This window comes from Zalophus californianus, chromosome 12 (assembly GCF_009762305.2).
Source record: "Zalophus californianus isolate mZalCal1 chromosome 12, mZalCal1.pri.v2, whole genome shotgun sequence".
Classification (NCBI taxonomy): Eukaryota; Metazoa; Chordata; class Mammalia; order Carnivora; family Otariidae; genus Zalophus; species Zalophus californianus.
Genome location: NC_045606.1, coordinates 101,144,950 through 101,169,456, shown reverse-complemented (window position 1 = coordinate 101,169,456; position 24,507 = coordinate 101,144,950). Strand labels below are relative to the sequence as shown.

Genomic DNA, 24,507 nt, shown 5'->3' with positions numbered 1-24,507 from the left:
ACTGTGACTATTACTGAACTATGGGACGTGCTTGCAGTTCCGGCTTATTTCTTATGGAGGCCTGCAGCTGTATTTTAGCAACAGGATGAAGGAGAACATACTTGGGCAGAGTCAGATCACACAGATAATCAAGGAGAATTCTGAGATTTATCTAGAAAGCCAAATTCCAGGCACACTGTGTTTTCTTGGTGAGAGTTTGGCATGTGTTTTTCCAAATATTTTTCTGTGCATTTTTGTACAGTGAAATAAACACCTTGTTTGTCTAGTCATGGGAAAGGAGGAAACCTTACTGAAGCCAGTGACCTTGATTAGACAAGAGGGGTGGGATCTGGGGCCAGCTTTAGCTAAATTAGGGGTGCCTTGTCCGTGGCAGCAGGGAAGGAGCCGGAGCTGATGAGCCCAGACTCAAAGGTTGATCAGTTTGGTGGACGGAGTATCTGGAGTTCTCTCGTGAATGCTGCGTGTTTTCCCAGCAAACTGGAAAACACGGTTACTAGCTGAGTGTGAGGATGGGGGAGAGGCTTTAGAAATCCCGGGAGAAAGTGAAGGCATGAAAGCTTCACCTGGGGAGTGACTAGACCAGGGAAATGCAGTTGGGTGGTGCCGAGGGTCCCCTCTGGAGTCCAGGTCCCAGAGGTAAAGCGAGCCGGGCCGCTCTGGCTGTGTGGCTGCAGGTGCCGAGCAGGTGACGGCTGGCAGGGAAGGAAGCTGCAGTACAGTGACAGCAGGGGTGCGCTGTGGGCTCAGTGGCGGCCAGGGAGGATGGTGAGGTCGAGAAGTGGTTAAGGGACAGAGAAGTGTCCTCGGACAAAAGAAACTCTTCCCTGTGGGGCTGAGAACTGAGGAGTTTGGGGTATTGAGGGAGGGAGGGAATGAGAGAGAGAAAGAAGCTGGGTATGGTGGGTACTTGACATTGGGTGACGGAGGGGTAGCTGTTGGTATTAACGAGACCTAGGTGCTTTCCCTTGAGGCTTTTGAGAACAGGGGCAATTTTTTATTATCGTCAGGGACGGGTGTTCAGCCTAAGAGGGGATTCCCTGCCCAAAATACCAGTGACTCCTCATGAAGGGCCCGTGGGGCTGCCCATGGGGCTGAGGGTGGCGGTGGAGAAAGAGCGGTCATTGGAGGAGAGGAGGTCACGGTGCTGGAGACAGTGCCACCGCGCCAGAAGGGAGAGGGGGAACGACTCAGCCCTCGCACGGGGCTCAAAGGTGGCTCGTGTCATCGCAGAGCTGCGTAAGGGTTGAAGCCGAGCGTTTCAGGGAAGGGGGGGCACAGGTCCGGAGGGGTTAGTGGGGTGCGGGGAGAGCGCCTGCCCTGCTGTCGGTCCCGTGGCTCAGGGCTGTGAAGAGGGAACCCCCCCAGGAAAGGGGTAGAGGGAAAGCAGCGTTCAGATGGGAATGAGAGCCGACAGGTGAGGGGGTGCTCGTATTGGACCCTGAAACTCTAGAGGCACCGGAGCGGGGAGCGGGGAGGGACCTCTTGGGCTGCGGCCAGTGAAAACAGGTCAGAAGTGTGATGCGAGCTTAGCTCCCGAGTCAGGAGGTGACGGGGGTTAGGTGCGGGGCAGGAAGGGAGTCTGGGGACCTCCACACCTGCCCCTCCACCCACGGGGGCGACGGTGGGCGGTGGGCCTTCTTCAGTCCTGCCAGCGGTAGAAGTACTCATCAGGGTTCCACTTTAAAACTAATGCGGTCTAGTTTTCTCTTTGATTTTCAGACGGCTGTTGACGTTTTTAGAAGGATAATTTTGGAGGCAGAAAAAATTGACGGGGCCGCTTCACAAGGAAAGTCGTCCTGCTCGGTGATGTAATCCTGCTGCAGAACCGGACACTGGGAGTCGATCCTGCCCGAAGAAGCAGACTGCCCGTTATCCTTTAAGATAAACTCAGCTTCTTTTTCCTTCTGTTAACCTGAAAGATTTCATTTGGGTCAGAGCTTTTTCCTGCCCCATCCCCCTTTCAGATTATGTTAAACTCTGACTCTGTCCAAATGAGTTCACTTCCATTTTCAAATTTTAAGCAATCATATTTTCAATTTATATATTGTATTTCTTAATAATATTATGACCAAGAATTTTATCGGCATTAATTTTTCAGTGTAGTTTGTTGTTTAAAATAATGTAATCAAAATGATACATATTGTTACACTACTATTAACTAGGCTTCGATATATCAGTGTTTATTTCATTGTGTTAAATGTATACTTGTAAATAAAATAGCTGCAAACCTTAACCCCTCGAGCTACTTGGTGTGGCCTTTAAAGAAGAAAACGTCCCACTGAGGGAATCTTCCCCTGCCTCGGCGGGTGGGGGGGCTCCCGCTGGGGGTGGGGGTGGGGGTGGCCGCGGGCCGGCCTGCTGACCGCAGGGGCTCTGGGGCTCTGGCATCTGGCGGGCCCACCGGACAGCGGGGCCGTGGGACGGTTGGGAAGAGGCCCGGGACTGGGCTGGCTCTCGGCCGACCGCAGCTGCTCAGCGGCCTTGGAGGGTCCATGAGGAGAGTCAGTCCCCAGTAGTGACTTTCTCCCCTGCACCCGCAGAGCCCCCACCTTGAGTGGGGGCCTTCGTGCCGTGGGGGCACCGAGCAGAGCCAGAGCCTTCTCCTTTCCCTGCTGCTTGCTCGTAGGCCACTTGAAGACAAGGGGAAGTTAAGAGTCACTTCCTGTTTCTCCTCGGGCCTTGCTTGATGTCCACCGCAGACAGGATCTGATTCAGATCCCACAACACTGAGTCGTTTCAGGGGTGGGGAATGTTGCCAGTAAGTGTTGGGGGGGGGCTTGGAGAACCTCCTTCAGACCCCGACCGCACCCCTCCCCCTCCACAAGGACCAGCAAGAAGGAGAAAGGAGGGTTTCCTTTGCTCAGTGGCCGCCACATCGACTCTTAAGTCCCACTTGAGTGGCGCTTTCCCAGTGACGGTGCACAGAGCCAGTCCCGACCGCGAAGCAAACATTATCGCTGACAAATACTCAAAAAAAATTCTCTTTGACAACAGTACTGATCCTCATTAACAGGGTTTATTCTTAGGCCTTGTGTTCTACATGGGTCCTCTGTGTGTGGGACTTTGTTAAATCTGGATCCACTTCACCTGGGCAGCCTTTTTCATCTGAAAAGAATTTCTGTGTAAATGGGAACTTTGAACACCATGTCTGTGCTGGAAGCCACCTCTCACCAAGTGATCCTTGGAGGACCTGGGCCCTGTCTGGAGATGGTCTGGGCATCCTTTATGTGGCGCTATTCACCTAGTCACTCCGATGGTTACTGTTCTTTTTTTCCACGTTTTTCTTTAAATGTCAGTTAACCTACAGTGGGACTGTTCTGCGTGTCATGAACACAGCAGGGAAACCCGCATCCTTACAGAGCTTGCATCCAACCTTGAGCCTTGGAGATACTGGAGGGCCGGGCCAGTCCTCCCCAGTGCGTTGGTCCCATCCGCAGACAGTTGACTGACTTGCTGGATGGACTGAGCGTGCTGTGTGTTCCAAACGTGGTGCCGCAGCTCCAGACTTAAGTTGACGAGGAGTTCATTCCCTTGAGGTGCCGATAGGAGGTGGTTGGTAGTACGTGTGGTGTGCTGATGTGGTTTGCTTTCCAGCCGCCCTGTTTACAGATGAGGAAACCATCTTAAAGGTGTCAGCAGTTGGCTAATGTCAAGGACCAATACCATTGTGTATCTTCTCTGCTCATGTGATACCTGAGCTTCTGAAGAAATTCTGGCAACTGCCAGATTTGACTGAAATTTTTTATTTAATACTGTGTTCAATCACTCACTTCTAGGCCTTTTTTCTTAATGTTTTACTATTTCTGAAATCAAAAATGAGTCTTCCGATCAATGAAAAAGCATCATGTTTGGAAAGATAACGTTTTTCTTAGTGGTACATAAATGTGGTCTTAGATTCACTGAAGTACAGGACGTACAAATAGAAAACTAGGTATGTATTCAAAACTATTTTGCAGGGGCACCTGGGTGGCTCAGTCGGTTAAGTGTCTGACTCTTGGCTTCGGTTCAGGTCATGATGTCAGGGTCGTGAGATCGAGCCCTGTGCTGGGCTCTGTGCTCAGCATGGACTCTGAGAGTCTTTCCCACTCTGTTCCCCCACTTGAGCACGCTTTCAAATAAATAAGTAGAGTCTTTATTGACATAAACTCTTCTGCAGCTCACAATTAATACAAATTATAAAATCACATTACAAATTTAAATTAATGTGATGGAATTTTGCTCAAACTAGATTGTCCAGCCACTTACCATATCTAGACCGCCACGTCTCAGCCATGCCACTGACGGCACGGCACTCTTGCTCAAACTGTTCTTCACCTCCTTGTCAGCTCACCCATGGGTGCTCCTGGTTTCTTTCTTGACCTTTCCGCAGCGTCGCACACGGCTGGTGACTCTGCAAGCCTTCTCCCGGCTTCCCTGAAACCATCTTCTCCGGGTCTCCTCTGGCGCCCTGTGGGCATGAGTCTCCTTTGCTGTTTCCTTCTCTGCCAGACCTCAGCGGTCCTTTGTCCTGCCTGCGCCCGCTTCCCTGGTTCCCCTACACTTACTACCACATTTCCCGAAGGCCTCAAAGCTCACACCTGCCCCCCTGACCTCTGTGGGCTTTTCTTGTCTTAGATGTCTCAACCTCTCAGGTCTGTTATGTCAAAATTGAATACTTGATTTCCTCAGAAGCCTGGGCCTCCCCTAGACCCTGGTTCAGGAAATCACACCACTGTCCACTAGATACTAAAGCTAGAAAGTGGGGCACCATCCTCTCCCTCTTCCTCGTCTCCCGTGCAATCCACCCCCGGTGCATACTGGCTTCCCGCGGTAGGTAGCACACCCTCCAAACCCTTGACATCGTGGACCGAGTCAACTTGTTTAAAACAAATTTTTTCATGTCACTCCTTCTTAAAATTCTCTAATAATAATCATGCCAAAATCCACACTTCCAATGCTTGAAGCCCAGATCGAGCTGGTGCTTAACCTCATCTGCCCCCGAGGCTGTGCTCCGGTCCCTTTGGCCTCGGTGGTTCCCAGACAAAAAGCTCTTCTCCCTCCAGAACGCCCTTCCCCAGGCCGCCACGTGGGCTCCTCTCCGCGAGTCTGTCTGAGTCCTCACGCTTTATCACCCGGTACGGCACCTGTGGCGCTCCGTCACTGTGGGTCCTTGTGCACACCGTGTGTTCGCAGACTGGATCCGCCCGGAGCAGAGGCAGTGATCCATCTGTCCCAGGCACCTTGACTCCCCAGTGCCCCCGAGCACGGGGTCTGCTGAAAAAGATTGCCCAGTGCACTAGGTTTACTCGGCCATGTCTGTCATGACATGTATTTTTTTGTGATTTTTTTCTTAGTGGTTGCCCTAGGAATTATAATGAACATCTTAATTCATAACCATCCAGTTCGGATTAATGCCATTTCAATAGTGTACAAAAATTTGGCTCCTATATATAGCTCATGCCCTCCTCCCCATTTGTGGTATTGTCCTACAAATTACATTTTTATATGTTGTATAAAGTGAATAGATTTATTATTGCTTTATGAAGTCATCTTTTAAATCAAATAGGAGAAAGAAATTACAAAAAATACACTTATCCTGTCTTAAGTACTTATCTGTGTAGCGACCTTTCCTGGTGCTCTGTAGTCATCCAGTGACCTTGGCTCCAGCCCGAGGCTCCCTCCAGCATTTCTTGCGAGCAGGTCTTCCAGCCCTGAATTCTCTGGAGGTTTTGTTGCTCTTCGTCTTTCCAGGAAGGCCTTGTTGGATGTAGAGTTCTGGGTGCAGAGTGTTTCTCCTTCGGCCCTTCCCCACCCCTTCTGGTTGAGGTTTCTCATGAGCAGGTGCAGGCTGCGCGTGTGGTGTTCTGTGCTCCCAGGAGCCTGCTGCCTTTTGAGAGCCCCCTTGGACACCTCCTCCTCCAACATTCTTCTTTTTTTTTTTTTTTTTTTTTTTTTTAGGGTGTTTTGTTAGCTTGCTGTTGGCCCCAATGTCAAATAAATGGCTGCCGACGGTTTTTAACAGACGCCATGGGAAACAGCGGGCGGGTCAAATAAAACCAAGACTTGCAGTGGGGGTTTTCCAGGGAACTGCTGGATGTGACAAATGAGTTTTCTGAATGCGGGGCTTTGAAAGAGCTCCAACCCCCTCTTGACCCTTCCAGGGCTGCCATAGTGCTGGTTTTTCCCAATTGCAGCTGCTGCTTTGCAAGGCACCTGGGAGTTGGGGTCAGGGTCTGGCAAGAGGGCATGTGATGATGCCCCAAGGCTCACTGGGGCTGAGAACCAGTTGCTTTTCTTAAATAAACACCCCCTGGTTGTTGCAAGCCTTTAGTTAATGTCCAGAATCCTGAAGAAGTCAATTGGGGGGGACAGTTTTTACTGGTGTTCTCACTGGGTTCTCAGAAGTCCCTACAGCAGTGTTCCCAGTGACGTCCCTGCAGGGCCTGCGCAGTGGAACGGGTGAGTGGATGAGCCCTTCTGTGGGCTGCCTTCTAGATGGTTCCTTTGAAATTGGCCCACGTCCATTGGGGTGTGGTTGAAATTCCCCACCATCCACACAGGGCGCTGGGACAGCCTCTACTCACTTCCTGAGCCTACCCCTTATGGGCTCATAAGAAGGTAGGATGGTGCCGTCTGCCAGGGTCAATGCAAACAGCCTGGAACTCAGATGGCGGCAGTACTTGGTCATGAGGAAGTCATTCAGATGACCCAGAATACACCGCTGCCTTTTCGGTTATCGTGGATATGGAAGTAGGGTTGAACAGTTCTTGGAGAGGCCTGGACTCCGGGAAAGCCTCTCTGGCTCCTGTGGGCTGCAGCCGGCCTGAGTGGAGCTCCCCAGCCCGAGCCTCATCAGCCCTGCCTGCAGCATTTCCAGAGCACATGCCTGCCCGACGCCTCAGGCTGCCATGGTAACCAGTGGACCAAGACTCTGGTGCATATTAATAGGGCCTGCTGGGAAGGCTGTACCAGCGGGAAACCAGGATGCCTCCCAAAGCATTCCTCTGGAGACTCCGGAACCATTCCCTCTCTCCTCCCCCTCCCCAAGAGGGCAAAGTTTTACATTAAGCACAACTTATGTGTTACCCATCCTGATGACCTTTCTGTCCCTTTGATGACTTCCCTAGCGTGGCGGGCGGTCTGCTCTGGAGTTAACAACTGGAAAGCTGAGAGCGGACTTAGCATCCCTGTTTCCAGAGGCTGGACCTGAGGCCCAGAGATAGCTCCTAGCAATTAGTCCATTAGTATGTACTATACCCCAGTACCCACCAGGAACCCCACCTAAGTGGAGCTTCGGACTAAGACTCAGAACAGGGACGCCTGGGTGGCTCAGTTGGTTAAGCAACTGCTCTCAGCTCAGGTCATGATCCCAGGGTCCTGGGATCGAGTCCCGCATCGGGCTCCCTGCTCCTCGGGGAACCTGCTTCTCTCCCTCTGCCTGCCACTCCTCCCGCTTGTGCTTTCTCTCTCTGTGTGAAATAAATAAATCTTTAAAAAAAAAAAAAATAGTAAGACTCAGAACAAAGCATCTCTGGTCCCAGGTCTGCAGCTAATGTGTGTCTTTGGGCAACTCCCTGACACTCTGGTCTTGACTGGCCAGGGACTGTTGTCATGCCACAAGTCGGAAAACCTTGGCTGTCCCCAAAGCCCTAATGAATGCAGCATCACAGTCCTGAGGATTGCGAGCCACCCCCGTGCCAGCCCGAGGCCTGTACCTGCTGCCCGGGTCCCGCTGTTTCTGAAGCTTCCATGTGTGGCCAGCAGCACTGGGTGTCGTGGGTGACTCCGGGATCCCCGCAGCCTGCACACGCAGAAAGCCACGATGGAGAATCACCAGTGACCTCGACACGCAAGCTTACCAAATCCAAAAAAAAGATTTCATTCCAGTCTGGCCCAAGTTGTCAAGAACACATGGGTCTCCAGCCGGGCTCATCAGGGAAATGCAGGTCTGCCACCGAAGGCCCCTGTCTGGACCCACGGAGCTCAGCCTCCGCCGGACCCTGTCTCGGTGCCGTGGAGAGTGCCCTGGTCTGTGGGCAGACAGCTTGTTCCCTCAGCTGCGGAATGGGGACCTCAGTTCACCTTCCAAACATGGGCTCCAAAGGCCCCTCCACTTCCCATATTCTGTTAAAGCCCAGGAAGCGGCCTTGGCTAAGATCTCTAAGGCATGAAGTTTCTCAGGAAATAGCCAAAGATTCTGGAATTATTATGGCCTCAGCAATCAGGACCTTTCACCCAGTTCTGCTGCCCAAGAACGGCCCAGGCCGCTCGATATAGTACAAAAACCAAACGACCCGCTCGGCTGCCTGCTTCCAGAGGGAGCACGTCCTGCAGGACTCGCTGGCTTGCTAGGGTTTGGCTTTACCCTTTTATTCCCTCTTCCAGCCCCTATCACTGAAGATTAGCCAAGAAGCCAAGTAAATCAACACCGTAATCCCTGGCTTTAGTATTGTGGCACGGCTGTGGGGTTGTGCTGTCCTGAACTTTACCCTAAAAGGCTGACGCAGAGGGCCAGCCTGGCCGTGACAGCTGGAGCAGCCGGAAAGCTTACATTCCTCAGCTCTGACGTGCCGATTTTTAGGATCCCATAACTGAAATCATTCCGAGGCACAACCCTTTCTGTGCCTGTAACTGGGTCATTATGGGAGGTTGTAAAGTGTTCGGAAGAGTTTGAAGTCCACAGCTGGCTCCCCCGCGAAGCCTGGGGCGGGCAGCTCCAGCTCGGGTGGGTGGTTCTCGAACGCAGGCCTGCCTCGGAGTCACCTGAAGGGCTGGCTAAAACATACGGGGGCCTCAGCCCAGAGTTTCTGATTCTGGGGGTCCAAGCTGGAGCCCGAGACATCCTCACTGCTACTGAGTACCCAGGGCTGCTGGTGGTGGTTCAGGAACCATGTTCTGAGAACCGCTGGCTTAGGCCGTGATACCTACACAAAGGGGGACAGGCAGGCGTCCCGTGCCTGCAGGATCTCAGAGTTGGGGGGGGTGACCAACGCCCACTCTGCCGGGGACTAGGGGGCCGCTGTAGGTTGAACTGTGTCCTCCAAAAAGCTATATTGAAGTCCTGATCCCGGGTACCTGTGAACATGGCCTTACTTGGAAATAAGGTCTTTGCAGATGTCATCAGGTTAAGTGAGGTCATACCGGACCAAGGTGGGTCCCAGTCCAGTGGCTGACATCCTTCTAAGAAGAAATTTGGATCCAGAGAGCCAGGACGCGCAGGGAAGCAGGCCATACGGTGATGGAGGCAGAGTGGGCAGGGGGCAAAGACAACCAGAACGCAGAAGCGGGCAACAGACTCTCCTTCCAAGCCTCCAAAAAGGAACCAAGGCTGTCCACATCTGGATTTTGGACTTCTGGCCTCCAGGACTGGGAGAGGACCCCCCCAGACTGTGGCTCTCTGCCGGGGCTGCCCAAGGAAACTCGAGCACAACTTGCAACGTGGGACTTCAGACAAACCTGAGCGAGTTGGCCATCCCAAATGACACGTGGCCAGACCTCTCCTGTTGACAAAGGAGGAAACTAAAGGTCGGAGTTGTGACCTGCTGTCTAGTCCATTGGGGCCACCATGACAGAACGCCACAGCCTAGTGAGATTGGAGCAAGGTGTTATTTCTCATTGTCCAAAGGCTGGACGTCCAAGATCAAGGTGCACGCAGATTTGGTGTCTGGTCAGAGGCGCTTCCTGGTCCGTAGACAGCTGTCTTCTTTCTTCATCCTCTTATGGTGGAAGAGCCAGGGAGCTCTTTCCTGAGGGCACTCTGGTCCCATTCATCACAGCTCCACCCTCATGAGCTAAGCACCCCCCAACACCAGCACCTTGCAGATCAGCTGTCAGCATATGATTTGACGGGGCACATACATTCAGTGTACCGCTCCTGACAAGGGTCTCCTAGCATATTCCTGAGACCCAAGCCTAGAACCCGTTTTCTAAGAGTTGACCGTGACCCCCAGATGATTCCCGTACACACACGAATGCATAATATCTATACCCACGTATGAACCTATGGACGGCCGTCCAAGCGGGCGGGGTGGGGGGCACTTAGTGCACATTCAGGTTCCGTCCGTCTGGGGTAGAGCTCTAAAATTTGCATTTCTGACAAGTGCAAAATGATGCCAATGCCCTTGGACCAGAGGCCACACTGGCTCGGTTATACCACCCTCGGCAGCCCCTGGAATAAAGCTCTCACACTGCTTGCCTGAGGACGGAGACCCACGTTCTCACCCATGCTCTGCCACCAGGGGGATAGTCTACATTCCTGGATTCACCTCTCTTTTCCCATCCGCAAAATGAAGAAGCATTTGAACCGAATTGGTTGTTCCCAATTATGCATGTTTCTTGAGCTGGATTAAGATGTTCTGCTGCAAGAATTTAAAATTTCCCAATTTTAAGCCAAAAATATGTTTTTTCAATGTTAAGACGTTTCTCCCCCCCACAATTTTTCTTTAACAGGTAGCAGGTGCAGCCACTTGCTAATGTGATTGAACCCCAAATTATACCTGGATTTTAAGTGCTGTGTCAGTGAGTCAGATGCTTGGCGGGGCCTGGTAACTTCAGGGGTGCTTGAGAGCTGGCGGGAGCCAAGGTCCACCAGCCAGGTTTGCGCTGTCGCCCCCTAGAGTCTGAGAAAGGCACAAATCTCTGTGCTGATTTCTTCTTCCACAGTTCCTGACCCTCCCTCTGTTGCTCCTGCCAGTAGGTGGGGTCCTGAGGCCTGCCCTCTGCCCGCTGGGTGGTCAGCTTTTCCCCACACTGGGGTGGAGCTCCTGCTGCAGATAGTTTTGCTCCAAAAGCAAGACCCCTCTCCAAATGTAAACTCCACAAACTTTTCATCCTGTGATGCTGCTACGGAAATCGTGACCCCCGCTAGTATTAGCTGACTGTGCCCCATAACCTACCCCCCTTCTTCCTGTTCTGCCTCTGCCCCCAACTGACCTGACAGGCTCGCCCTCCCCAGTTCTCTGCCACCATCAAGACTCACAACCAGGTGAAAGGAGCACGGGCCTGAAGCCAGGACGCAGGCCTCTGCCCCCCATTGCCCTTCACGCTCCCCCCAGCACCCCTCCCCTAGCCCGTACCAATGTTTGTGGTTTGTGCCCTGTGACCTGCTGGAGTGGGCTGGGACCCCACTTGGCCCCACGCGAACTGGACTGGGTCCCTTTGTTCAGGTGTTAGGTTGGAAATACTGAAGGAATGAGTCCGCTGGCCCTGGGAGGGCAGGGGGTGGAGACAAGTCCGGACACGCGCTCCCGCAGTTATGATGGAGGAGAGCGAGCGAGCAGGCATGTGTGAGGAAGCACATGGGCTGAGGAGGATTCAAACCTCCACTGACCTGTGCCTCGGCCCCCAAGATTGGTCCCATGGTGCTGATTTCAGGTGTCGCAAATTATATATAGACAGGGGCCCTACAAAAAATGTTGGCCTGGGCCTGGGTCTGGGACTCAACTTACTCATCTGTAAAATGGAGTAACTACAGAACCGTAGAGGGATGTAGGTTTGTCACGAGTGGTCATTAATAAACAATGAAAAGGTATTAAATATCAAAAGAAAAAGTAAAGAAACAAATCGCTGCCATGCCCCACCCCACCCCCAACACACTGCTCACTCTTACTTGCTGTAGTTCTGTGGAGGAGAGATTTTACTTGCCCCTTTCCCAGATTAGGGGATTGAGGCTCAGAGCCAGGAGGCAATCCAAGGGCGGCGTGGCTCGGTGGGGCCATCCTTCCTGCAGGCTGGGGCTTGTGGAATCTCAGAGGACACCTAAGGGCCCTGCTCTGGGGGACAGGGAAGGATGACGCAGCTCTTCTCTTTGGTATCTTCAAAGATCTGCCCTTTAACCGCTGTTCTGGAGCTCCACCACAGTGTGTCTAGATGTGCTAGTTATTTTTATTTATCTTGCTCAGTACTCAGTATTCAGAGTGCACTCTCAGAGTTCAGGATCTCCTTCAATGCTTGAAAGTTCTGAGGCACTACCTCCTCAAATAGGGCTTCACTACTGCTCTTTTGTTTTCTAAAGACTTATTTAGTTGTTTGAGAGAGGGGTGGGGGCAGGGGAAGAGGGAGAGAGAGAATCCCAAGCAGACTCCCTGCTGAACAGGGAGCCAGACACGGAGCTCGATCACATCACTCTGAGATCTTGACCTGAGCCGAAACCAATTTAAAGATTTTTATTTATTGAGAGAGAGAGAGAGAGAGCGCGCTTGCAAGAGAGAATGAGCACGGGGAGGGGCAGAGGCAGAGGGAGAGGGAGAAGCAGGCTCCCCGCTGAGCAGGGAGCCCAATGCGAGACTGGAGCCCAGAACCCTGAGATCATGACCCAAGCCGAAGGCAGATGCTTAACCAACTGAGCTGGGTGCGCTCTGCTGCTCTTGCTGGCGCTTTTCTGGAATGTCCTTTAGTATATGTTGGAATTATCCGCCTTCCATTCATGTCACTTAAATGTGTTTTCATAATTCTTTATTTGCTCTCTGTTTACTGCTTGGATGGATTTCTCGAAGTGGGCATATCTTCAGCCTTTGAGTCATGAGATGCAATGCTGAAGACTGGGGTGAAGGAGGGGAGCTGGAGGAGGAAGGTCTGAAACGAGGACAGGAACAGACGAGCTATACTGGAAAACAGCAGAATGCTGGGAGAATGTACGAACTGTAATCTCTTTGAGGGTAAGGGCACGGATTTCGCATTCAAATCGGAGCTCCACTCTTTACTGGCTCTGTGGCCTCGGGCCAGTTACTTACCCCGTGTCTCACTTTTCCTTTCTACAAAGTGGGAGTGTTAATAACACCTGCCTCTGAAGATTGCTGAAGGAATTAAGTGGCATAACATATGTTGTGTTAGTTGGTCCCTGGCTGTATAAACACTGTGAAATTACTGTCCCAGCGGTTGAACGAATTGTAATTCCAAGCCCCGCCCCCACACCGCTGCCCCGCCCCCAGCAATTGGGGATGTAGTTACTGTAACCACCACTAGGGGGTCAGGCTTCGGCGCCTCGCACGTACCCAAGCCCGCTTATTCTCGGGTGGGAGATGGGGCCAAGGGGACGTCTCCCAGAACCCAAACGTTCAGCTTTGGCACTCCCACCTTTTCCTTCCCTACCCTAATCCGATACGCGCCCCCTCCACTGGAGACCTCTGGCCCCTCTTCTGGGAGGGAGATGTGTTCTGTCTCCTAGAAGTAGACCTGAAACAGGGAGGAGCCAGAACCCCAGGCAGTGGGGCTTGGCACTGAGCAAACCCCAGGAAGATTTCACTCCTTCTCCCAAGGAGGTTCAGGACCCCGCTGGTCCACAGACAGTCCTTCCCTCCCCCGCCCCCCCCCCCCACCCTTAGAAGGGCGCAGATTCTGGCTAAAGGAGCTCCCTCCTTCCCTGTCCACCAGAGGTCATTGTGTCCAGAGGATGGAGGCTGTCCCCAAACTGCCCAGTGCACTTTCTGGGCACACACTAACCGAGGCCCGGGCAAACATTCCGATGGCTAACCCTGCACCGTTGGTGTGCTTGCCCTCATTCACTCATGCGTTCATGCAGCCTTGGCTGCATCCAGTGGAGTTGAGGTGAGCTCGTGCTTCACCCAGCAATTTCACACAGAGGTATGGCTCCCAAACGTGGTGGGATTGGCCCCTGAAGGCATTTGGACATCTGAGGGTATTTCCATTTGTCAGAATGATAGAGGAGGGACAGGCCTTTAGTGGGTAGGACCCCAGGATACTTGATATCTTGCAACAAGCCATAAGGCACGGTCCCACAATTTCACCCCAAACACACTGTATTCTTTCTTGTTTTTAATAGACACTGAATTTTCCTAGCATGCAATGTACTAGATAAATAGATGGAAGAGTTTACTTGGTTCTCTGAGGAACTTACCAAGAGTTATCCATTCACTATTTCAGAACCTGGGGTCACAAACAAGAAGATAACAAATTGCAGAAGGATGCCTGTACAGTGTTAGCCTACTGTAAAATGTACCTTATTTCCAGGTACACAAATAGTAAAGGTATGAAAACACTCAAAGAAATAATAAACATAAAAATCAGGATAGTGGGTATTTCTGGAGAAGGATGCCTTTTGATGACTTTTTTTTAAGTTGTATTTATTTTATTTATTTATTTATTTTTAAAGATTTTATTTATTTATTTGACAGAGAGAGACAGTGAGAGAGGGAACACAAGCAGGGGGAGTGGGAGAGAGAAGCAGGCTTCCCGCGGAGCAGGGAGCCCATGTGGGGCTTGATCCCAGGACCCTGGCTTCATGACCTGAGCCAAAGGCAGACGCTTAACGACTGAGCCACCCAGGTGCCTCTGTATTTATTTATTTGAGAGAGAGAGAGAGAGAGAGAGAGAGAGCGGGGAGGGGCAGAGGGAGAGGGAGAGAGAAATTTTAACAGACTCCTCCCTGAGCTCGGAGCCCGGCAGGATCCTACAACCTTGAGATCAAGACCGGAGCCTAAACCAAGACTCAGATTCTTACCCGACTGCGCCACCCAGGGGCCCCTGATGACTTCTTTCTTTAAAGAAAAAAAAGTCAACCTGACATTAAAAATGGCAAAATGTTAAGATTTAACAAAGCTGGGTAATGGGTGTGTTATTATTCCTTCTATTACTCTCCAGACTTCTCTATGCTCAAACTTACCGCAAAAGGGAAGAGTTTCGACAAAAACCCAAGGCAGGGGGATGGAAGCGGGCAGGTGGACACTGGATCGGCACATGCCTTGCAGCTTTCCCACACTGAGCAGCTACTCGAAGCTTTTAAGTTTGCACATTGTTGAGATTTTCTTAAAATCAAGACGGCATCCTTAGCTCTGCTCCTTCTACTGTCATCGTTTTATTCTGAGCCATTCTCCTAGCATTTTGTCACCAACCAACAGTCATATGTGGCTTAAGATCTCACCTATTTCAAGGTTCCTTTTAACAGTGCACTATTAAAGATGACTCACTCAAAGACCAGGCTCTGCAGTGGTGAGGTTTGCCAGCCTGGAGTTTGCATGTGTAGATAGCTATTTGGGGCAGGAATTCTTCTTGGGCACAAATACCTCGTATGAGCCATGGCAGGCCTGACCTCCTTATAATGAAAATCCTGGGTGAGAACTGAGACATGGTGCTGGGATAGGGGAATGGAGGTTAAAGTTGAAGAAATCTGATCCACCTGTTCATTTTTACCAATTCTTTTAGTGAGGCTGTGGCTTGTTGTTTTTCATGTATACTCTGCAGAAAACGCCTGAAATTGCTGCTTGTGTTTTGAATCTCCCCCACATCACCTAGGTGCATTGTCTGTGGGCTCTGGCCCTGGTGCTGTAATGGCAAATACAAATTAAACTATGGACTTCAGTTGATAATGATGTGTCAGTGTTTATTCATAGTTGTAACAAATATAACACCCTGGTAGGGGATGCTGATGATGGGGAGGCTGGGGAGGGCAGGAGGTATATGGGAACTTTCTGCACTTGGAGCTCAATCTTGCTATGAACCTAAAATTGCTCTAGAAAATAAAGTTTATATTAAATAAATAAGAGACTTAATTTTCCCGGTTGAAAATAAGGGAAGAGACTTCCCATCCCTCCTTTTTCTTTCTTTCTTTCTTTTTTTTTTTTTTAAGATTTTATTTATTTGACAGAGAGAGACACAGCGAGAGAGGGAACACAAGCAGGGGGAGCGGGAGAGGGAGAAGCAGGCTTCCCGCGGAGCAGGGAGCCCAACGCGGGCCTCGATTCCAGGACCCCGGGACCATGACCTGAGCCGAAGGCAGACGTCCAACGACTGAGCCACCCAGGCACTCCGCCATCCCTCCTTTTTCTTCTAGAATTTCTTTCTTGATTCTTCTTCTTTTTTTAAGATTTTATTTATTTATTTGACAGAGAGAGAGAGACCACAAGCAGGGGGAGCAAGAGAGGTAAAAGCAGATTCCCCGCTGAGCAGGGAGCCCGATGTGGGGCTCCATGAGGGGCTCAATGCGTGGGTGGATCCCAGGACTCCAGGATCATGACCTGAGCCACCCAGGTGCCCCTTTTTTTGTCCTTATTATATGTATGCACATCTTTTAATGGCTAAACAAGCTGCTTGCCAGGCTGAAAACTCAGGAACGTTTCCTCCAGGAGTTGGGAGCCACCTCTTTGAAAAAGGAATCATCAAGGAAGATATCTCTCCACCTCCTGGTTTCCTGCAAGGAGAGGACTGGCTTAGCTCCAGCTGTCACCTTACTTTGAATTGCAAAACCCATCTCGAAGCACAAAGATACAAGAAAATCAGCAATTTCTCTTAAGAACACATATGTTGCATCTGCCTGTCTAGATAAAAAGGCTGAGATTTCCTCGTCTTTTGAAATCTCTTTAGCGGATGGCCTGTGATGGACATCACATTCAGACTTAATGCTTATTTATTCAATAATACAACAGTTTTCTTCCTTTTCTACCTTTACGGACAGGCTTTTGGGGAGATTTTGTTTTTAATTACATTTCCCCAACAGGGCCCGTGTCGGGAGGCAAACGTTGGACTGGGTGGTTTGGCCAGTGTGGATGCCTGTGGGGGCAACAGCTGGGCCAGGGCCGCTGAGAGGCCTATCCTTGGACAGCCTCTCAGAACAGGGGCGAGGTCACCATGTACCCCAAGAACTGCGTGACCTCCTCTTCTGAGCCTGAAGCATCTCATCTGTGAAATGTGCTCAAAATTCTTCCCTGAAAGTGGAGAAACAATTCAGACTGTTCCCCACAGCATCCGCTGGGACCCACTGCCCTGCCCTCCGTGAAGCCCCCTGGGGTCACCCCCTGTGCAGATGAGCTCTGTCTCCTTTGATCTCAGAGCTGGCCCCCAGCCCCAGCTAAAGACCAGAGTCATTGTTTTATGTATACACATCTCATCCCCCCAGCCTAATCCGGGGCTGCACATCTTGTGGGCTTCAGTTTGACTCTGTTCACTTCACAATCTGTGAGCCTTTGTTGAGTGCCAAGTACTTCTGTGCCCTGAGAAAGTCTCATGCTGCCATGGGGCTGCCTGTTTCCCTAAACTCATCCTTGTCCAGGGTGGTTTGGGTACAGAGCACTGTGGACCACCAGCAAGTACTGCCGGGGCAGGGCAGGTAACACGGAAAGGGATGGAGGATGAGCACTGGGGTGGGGGTGGGGGGACAGCACTCGGGGAGCAAGAACACAGGAGGGGAAAAGAAAGGGGAGGACAACCTGGCACAGAGATGCCGGGGCGGGTGGGCCACCAGCGACTGGGTGCCGTTGGCGTGGAAAGTGTAAGGTGGGGCTGGGGGCTAAGACCAGAGCAGGAGGCGCTGGGGGGTGGGGGGGCGGTCAAGGGCTGTCTTCTTTGCTCCCAGGAGCTGGGTTCCATCCTTGGTCCAGAGAAAAACCTCCGTCACAGCTTGAGCGCGGGTGACCAGGTGAGAAAGGGAGGGGGCGGGAGGTCCGGGAAGGCTCGGTGCCCAAGGAGGGAAGGGGGAGGGGCGGCACTGCTGGAGAACCCCAAGGCAGAGGGGAAGCGGTGGGGCCCGGCGTGTGCGTGTGTGCGCGCACGTGTGTGCGTGTGTGTGCCCCTGACTCAGCAGGGACGGCGGGCGGCCGGGGCTCAGAGACAGAGGAGGCGGTGGGGCTGGCTGGGGGTTCGCGGGGCCGCCGTGACCCCGCAGGCCCCCGACGGAGCCCGGGCAGGGGGCGGGGCGCGCACGGCGGGGCTGGCGGCGCCGGGGGTGTGGGGATGGCGGTGGGGGGGAGTGGAGTTCGGTCCCACGGACGGGGCGGGGCGGCCCCTTGCGGGCTTAGGGCGCCGGACCAGCACTAACGCGCCGGCCAGCAAATCTTTTGTCCCGGGCGGCGCTGAGCCAGCAGGGCTGCGGCCGGCTATATAGGGGCCGGCCGCGGGCGGGGCGGGCACACCATGGCGCAGCGCTCGGGAAAGGTGAGTGGGGCCCCTCCCGGCCCGGCCCGACGGTAACGGACGCCGCCCGCGCGCGGCCCGACACCCGCCGCCTTCCGCTGCTCCTCGTCCTCGGGAGGCAGGGGCCAAGCTGTTACTTGAGGCGCCCAAAGCATCCCAGAAACCTGAGCAAAACTGACAAAATTTGCTACCCAAACTGGGCGGCCTGGCCCCAGCAGAGGGCCTCTCTGGTGTGGGAGGCGGGACGGTCCCCGTCTCCCACGGCCCCCAGCACTGGCCCTGGGGGCGGTTTGAGAGATCTTGGAATCTGGTGGGCGACCGGAACCCCCTGAATCTCTCTGCGCCATCGACCAGACCTGTCTTGTGCGGGAAGGTGGCAAATTCGCATCTCCCCCACCCATTTTCTGCTCCCTCCCCTAGCTAATGAGGTGCAGCCTTTGGTCTCCAGGGGCTACGGTCAAGGTTAGAGGATGAGAACATTACTCAGTCTGCACAGGTTTGGTTAGGCTTCAATAACAAACAATCCCAAGAGCCCATCATGCCCCTGCACACCTTCCCCCCCCCCCCGGGCCCCAGAGGGACCTGGAGAGCTGAGAAGTCACACCCTGGCTCTCATAGCTTCTGCCCAGGGGGCCCAGAAGGGTAGTCATCGGTGACAGGGCAAGTGATTACAGCAGTTACCAGCCCTCCGGGCACCGTTATTTGTACTTTGCCAGGGCCTTTCTAGGAGCACAATTCTAGAAACCCAAAGAGTTATTGCGTGGTTGGAATTTCACGCTCCGTGGCAGAAAATGAACTTTGGGGCCGATAGTGTTGTGTAGTTTAGGGACGAGGAGAACCTGTCAGTGTTACATTGCCATAGGATGCTGTGAACTGACCACTGGTTTGGCAGTGTTCCAGCTCTGACACATGCCTGTCACCCAAAGGGGTGGCCCAGTAAACAAAGGGATGAGTTACATTGAAAAAGCCCCCTTTTTAGCCATTAATCCCCACACCAGGCCCTGACTTGGCTCTGTTGCATTTAGCCTCTCCCGCTAAGGGGCCCAGTCCCAGGAACCTGACTTTCTGGTAATTCAATGTTTGGTTATGATGGTGGGGTTGTGGGTGAAATGCTTTCTTCTAAAAACACTGCCTTGGATGTTATGATTTAACAATGAACAAAAACTGAGTTTTAAAAATGCAGTGGGACGGTGCCCCGGTGGCCCAGTCGGTTAAGCGACCACCTTCGGCTCAGGTCATGATCCCAGGGTTCTGGGATCGAGCCCCGCATCAGGCTCCCTGCTCAGCTGGGAGCCTGCTTCTCCCTCTGCCCCTCTCCCTGCCCATGCTTTCCCTCTCTCTCTCTCTCAAATAAATAAAATCTTTTTAAAAAATGCAGTGGGAGTTTGAAAAGAGCCTGTTTTCAAATGGGCCCAGGGACTAGGGGGACTCCCGGTCCCCAAATATCTTCTGAAATTTGTCTGCTCAACTGTGAGCCCCCCGGGGTGGGGAGGGCCAGGCCCTGGGTCTGACCTCAGCCCACCATCCATGCGTTCTTTCACCCAGCTAATGGTGTTGAGCACCTACTGCGCACAGCGGGCCTGGGAATCAGGGTTCAATCGAGGGTGTTGGACGCCAGGTGTCTGCTCCCAAAACTGAAAGAAGAGAAGCCCCTGACCCCGAGCCCTCTAACCTGACCTTTCTAGATCATCCTCTATGAGGGCAAGCACTTCACCGGGAGGAAGCTGGAGGTCTACGGGGACTGTGACAACTTCCAGGACCGAGGCTTTATGAATCGGGTGAACTCCATCCGTGTGGAGAGTGGCGCCTGGGTCTGCTTCGATCACCCCGACTTCCGGGGTCAGCAATTTATCCTGGAGCATGGAGACTACCCCGACTTCCTCCGCTGGAATGGTCACAATGACCACATGGGCTCCTGCCGCCCCATAGGAATGGTAAGTGGGCCTCTGGCTGGGGGCTTCCTGCCAGAGGGACCGAGGGTCGGTGCTGCTCAGACATGGGACGAATAATCTGGGAGCCGTCCCAACTTTAAGATCTGACGAGGCCATGGGATGTTTAAGAGGGAGAGATGACCCCATGCAGACCCGCCACTCCCCTGTGTGTGGGATGGCATGGGACCGAACCCGAGAGCCCCTGCAAGTTTTTATACCTACATTTAATGGCATGCATTAAGCAACCACCTCCAATGTCCGATCCCAACATCTTGCTGCATTTTCCACTTAAAATGCTGTTGGAAATAATAGAAGTTTGGATTTGCAACCAGATGGGGGAGAATTTAGCTAAAGCCAGGCTGATTTGGGCCCAGGGTATCCACCCATGCAGGTCATCTTCGAGTGCTTTTCAAGAGACTTTGATGCTCTGACCGTGGAATGACTGAAGGAGGAGACCCAAGTCACTAGCCAGTCCTCAGGAATTTGGGGGCAGGTCTTCTGGAGCCACACAAGCGGCCCGATGTGTGTAGGGAGAGCATATGAGGGGTGTCGCTACCCAGGGTGAAGGACAGTTCATGTCTAGTTGCCCTTACAGGGAGGGGCTGCTTTGAGGACCGAGCGTTCCTATTCCTTTGGGTTCTCCCAAGTTAACACGTGCCAGCTGAGCTGCTGGGAGGTCCACATGGTCAGGTGGGAAATGGCTGATTCCTGAACCAGATTCTCACCGGAGTCTCAGCCGTGTGTCTGTGGAAGGATCTTTCCCTGGACATGGGGGCCAGGCGGTGCTAGTGAACATCTGAGGAACCCCAGGGAGGGAGCCTCGTGTGGGGGGGGGGGCTCTCTCTTTTCTACACGAGTTACAAAACCAGCTGGGCTTTGGCATCTCAAATTGTAAGAATGCTTTCTTAGTATTTCCACCAGGCCGTAGACATTTGGAAAAAGGAATTAACATGGCTGGCTCTGGATCTTGCATAATGCTATTTATATGAAAACTCTCCTAGGTATTTTTTGAATGCTATTCTCCTAAGAGCTATCCTTAGGGCCAACTGTGATGCAGACCCAGCCCCTGCCGGCACCAGAGCCAGCTGGGAGCTGGCCCTCCTCTGTCTTTGGAAATGCAAGGAATCTTAGAAGGGGCTATATACTGTCACCCCAGTGAGCCAGCAGGGATTTCAGCAAATGAGATCTCTGTTATTTGTTTTAGATTTTTGGCTTCCTGTTTTAATAAAAGGTTCTATTACAGTTTGTAAAATATTATCACTTAAAGGCTTGCCCCCGGCCTGCGGCCCCAGGGTGGGGATGACGGGCAGAGGAATGCGTTGGGGTGGCTGGGGCAGGGGTCCCCCAGTCCAGGCGCTAGAAGGGAGCCCAGTGGCCCAGGCCCTGGTCAGAGCATGGCCAAAGTCTCCCAGGTGGTCTGGCCCTCTCTAACCCTTGGATTCTTGAGTTGAAGAAAGAGGAGAGTGGACTGGTTCAGGGGCTTGGAAGCTTTTTTAAAGCGATAGAGCCCTTTCGTCCAACCAGATCTCAAGGTGCCGGAAAACGCAGTGTGCCGTGCTGATGCTTGTGCTGGGGTGGCGGGCCCTCACTGGCCCCCCAGCGCAGGAGCTCTTGGGTGCCCAGAGCCCAGGGCGACTCTGAGTTCCTGGCCACACGGACTTCTGTGTAGGGGAGGGAAACTCAGTGCCGTTTGCCATCTTTCCTCCGCTCCCATGGGGCCCGCAGCACGGGGAGAACTTCCGCCTGGAAATCTTTGAGGGCTGCAACTTCACCGGCCAGTGCCTGGAGTTCCGGGAAGACTGCCCCTTCCTGCAGAGTCAGGGCTGGTCCAAGAACTGTGTCAACGCCATCAAGGTGTACGGGGACGGAGCGTGAGTACAGGCCACAAGGCCGCGGACCACAGCCCAGCTGGGCCCTGCACAAGCCCAGTGTGGGGAGGCTGCAGGGTGGGTCAGACCCCAGCGGGGGGGGGGGGGAGGGTGCAGCCTGGCCCCTGCCCTGGAGGCCCATTCCCTCCCTCAGCTGCCTCCTCTACCCCAGTGGAGCAAAGGAGGTGGCTTCCTCCATGGCTCAAGAAGGCCTCGGAAGGACACATGGGGCCACAGTAGGAGCAGAGGTAGGGAGGTACTTGGCAAACTAATGGTTCTCTATGATTGGACTGATCTCATGGACTGTCCTCTGGTCTGCTCGAGCCAGGGGAGCCCTGCTCGGAGAAGGGTAGCCCTGCCCACCCTGCACACCCCTTACTTACCCAGCAAAATGGACCCTTGAATTGGACCTCTCCTGCCAAGCAGGCAGACCCCCGGCACGAAGGCCTCCCAGGGGGATTGACGTCATGGTGGCTCACTTCTGGTGGACAGGCTGTGGCCAGGGGGGTTTTGCCCAGGCATAGTGGGGCTTGTTTGCTCTCCTGCAAGAGAGTCGTCAGAACCCCAGGCTAGCCTGGCTTCTGTTGGCCCCTGCACACTTGGTTCCTTCCATCAGCCATAGGCAGCCTGTATACCTGTCAGGCTCAGCCACCATATCTTCATGGTGGCCATCTCCCATCTCCCATCCACCAAGCCAGTGGATAGCGTTACCTCCTTTTACAGAGGAGTTAGCTGAGGCTCAGAAAGTGACCTTGCCCCGCTTGTGAGTGGCGCAGCTGGGACGGCAGCCAGGCGTTTGGCTTCAAGTCAGTGTCCCTGGTCTAGAGCAGAGAGCCTCCCGAGACCTCAGCCCCATCCCGTCTGCAGAAGAGCCCCACTCGGGCTCTGGGAACATGGCTCCTGTCACAGCAGCTAAGGGATCCAGCTGCTGTCTGTGTGTCTGAGGTTTGGGATCAGGGAACACCTCAAGAGGTTCAAGACAGTGGTCGCGGGAGAGACTGAATGAAGATAGTGGCTGAGCCAGAGGAAGAACTGGACCCCCCCCCACCTTCCCTCGGGGCCCCCTGACCCAGCGTCCCAGGGCAACTCTGCTCCATTCCTGCTATCTCTGTCACTCTGGTTCAATCAGGATTCATCTTGTCACGTCTGCCTTTCTCTGCCTCTCGGAAACCCCGTTTGCCCTAAGTTGATGGTATCCGGGGATCTGAGGGATCAAATTCCAGAACAACAATCTGCTTGGAAAACTGCTGGTCAAATTGTGTCTCAGGAGGCCGAAGTCACGCCTTTGCATGGAAGGTGTCCTGAGACTCTCGCTGCCACCCCTACACCCACCCTGGGGGACCCCCGGGGTCTCTTGAGAGAAACAGTGGGAAGGTAGGAGCTAAGAGTTTCGACCACAGGGGCACAGGGTCTCCTGTAGGCCTCGATTTACCCAAGAGGAGATGGAGACTCAGCGGCTGCGTGTGGCCAACCCCCCCATTCGGACCCAGGGCTCTGCTCTCCTCCCCACAGAGCACTCACCTTTGGCCTCCTGTGACTTTAACTAGTTAAGAAAAAGAAAGAAAAAAGTAAGGAGAAGCTGCCCAGAGGCGATGGCCTGGATCACGTGGTCTGGTTGTGACCTCCTTCAGGGCCTTTCCTGGGGCCTGATGGGGGCCTCCAGGCAGGGCTTCCTACCGCCTCCCGCATACCAGGAGTTTCTTTGCGCGGGTTCCCGAGTCAGCCCAGGATTGACCCGTCCCCACAGACCCATGTCTCGGAGGGCATTTGGAGGGAAATGTGCCACATCATTCTCCTCACTTCCTGCCCCCCAAGGGCACAGTGCCTGCGCTCCTGTGGATGGGCCAGGCCCCCTCCTCCCTTCCTCCCCCCAGAGTCACAGCCTCCGGAGGGGAGGTTTACTGAGGAGGCCCAGCCATGGGTGTGGGGAGGCTGGGGGCGGGGGAGGGGGCAGTTTGGGCGCAGTGGAGGTCAGGGCGCAAGGAGGCTGGGGTTGTGGGAGGGCCGGGATACACCAGGTCGGCCCTGAGCAACCCCGCAGCTCACGCGCTGGGCCTCTCTCAGCACTCCTGACCCCTGACCCTTGTGCAGACCGCACCGGGCTCCAGATGCGGGGTCAGGCTGGAGAAGGGGGCCCGCGGTGACCGGAGAGGGGGGTGCGGGGGAAGCTGCCCTAAGCAGGCGACTCAGTGGGCTGTGTGGCCTTGGGCTGGATGGGCTCATGATTTCAGAGTCTATGTCTCAGCGGGGAGAAAGTGCCTTCGACAGCAGAGCACTCGGGGTGGGAGGACCGGAACTGTTAGGGCCGCAGTGGGGGTTCGCTGCAAAGACAGAGTCAGAACACCCCATGGCCTGGGCCCGGAGGGACCCCAGCAGCCAGATCTGGGCGTGTAGCCCCGCTTTGCTTCCCATGGTGAAAAGGCTGTTTTCTCTCCATTGTGAGGGGAAAGGGCGCATCAGACGTGAGGAGAGAGGCCGGCCTGAGGAAAGGCTGGTGGGCCAAGTCAGGGGCAGCCGTGGGCCGCGCTCCCCCCACACCTCCACCCCCCAGTTCAGGCTCCAGAGCCCCGCTGGGCCAGGAGAGCAGGGGAGGGGCTGTTGGCAGGTCCTCTCTCACCGGGCCTCCCTCTGACCCCAGGTGGGTCCTGTACGAGGAGCCCAACTACCGCGGCCGCATGTACCTGGTGGAGCGGGGTGACTTCCGCAACTGCTCCGACTGGGAGGCCCACAACGCGCGCATCCAGTCGCTCCGCAGAGTGGTCAACTACTTCTAGCCCGCCGGGACCCGGGCATGCCCGGGGGTCGGGGGCAGCCCCTTCCGCCCCCCCAGCCTAGGGCTCAGACCCTAGGGAATAAAAATCAGAGAA

General features: G+C 53.8%; 2 protein-coding genes across 3 annotated transcripts in view; both read left to right on the top strand.

Moving 5' to 3' along the window:
• RHEB (Ras homolog, mTORC1 binding) overlaps nt 1-2,233 on the top strand; it is a 40,176-nt gene extending 37,943 nt beyond the window's left edge. Inside the window, exon 8 of the mRNA XM_027573553.2 lies at nt 1,720-2,233. Coding sequence (XP_027429354.1) covers nt 1,720-1,812 — 93 coding nt within the window. The 3' untranslated portion in view covers nt 1,813-2,233. The remainder of the gene's footprint in view (nt 1-1,719) is intronic.
• A 15,431-nt stretch (nt 2,234-17,664) lies between these two features.
• CRYGN (crystallin gamma N) lies at nt 17,665-24,507 on the top strand. 2 transcript variants are annotated; one of them, XM_027574324.1, is made up of 4 exons: nt 17,665-17,862; nt 19,527-19,775; nt 21,498-21,643; nt 24,279-24,507. In XM_027574324.1, exons 1-4 carry the CDS (start codon nt 17,842-17,844, stop codon nt 24,412-24,414), a joined length of 552 nt encoding a protein of 183 aa, XP_027430125.1. In that variant the 5' UTR covers nt 17,665-17,841; the 3' UTR covers nt 24,415-24,507. The 2 variants fall into 2 exon arrangements, with proteins under 2 accessions (XP_027430125.1, XP_027430124.1); XM_027574323.1 differs by lacking the exon at nt 17,665-17,862 and adding an exon at nt 18,180-18,303.

Bases quoted from the DNA above. Each gene is read 5' to 3' on its own strand.
- CRYGN (XM_027574323.1), top strand. From the start codon at position 18,265: ATGAGGTGCAGCCTTTGGTCTCCAGGGGCTACGGTCAAG. The intron at 18,304-19,526 runs GTTAGAGGATGA...TGACCTTTCTAG, and splicing joins CTCCAGGGGCTACGGTCAAG to ATCATCCTCTATGAGGGCAA. The intron at 21,644-24,278 runs GTGAGTACAGGC...CTCTGACCCCAG, and splicing joins AAGGTGTACGGGGACGGAGC to GTGGGTCCTGTACGAGGAGC.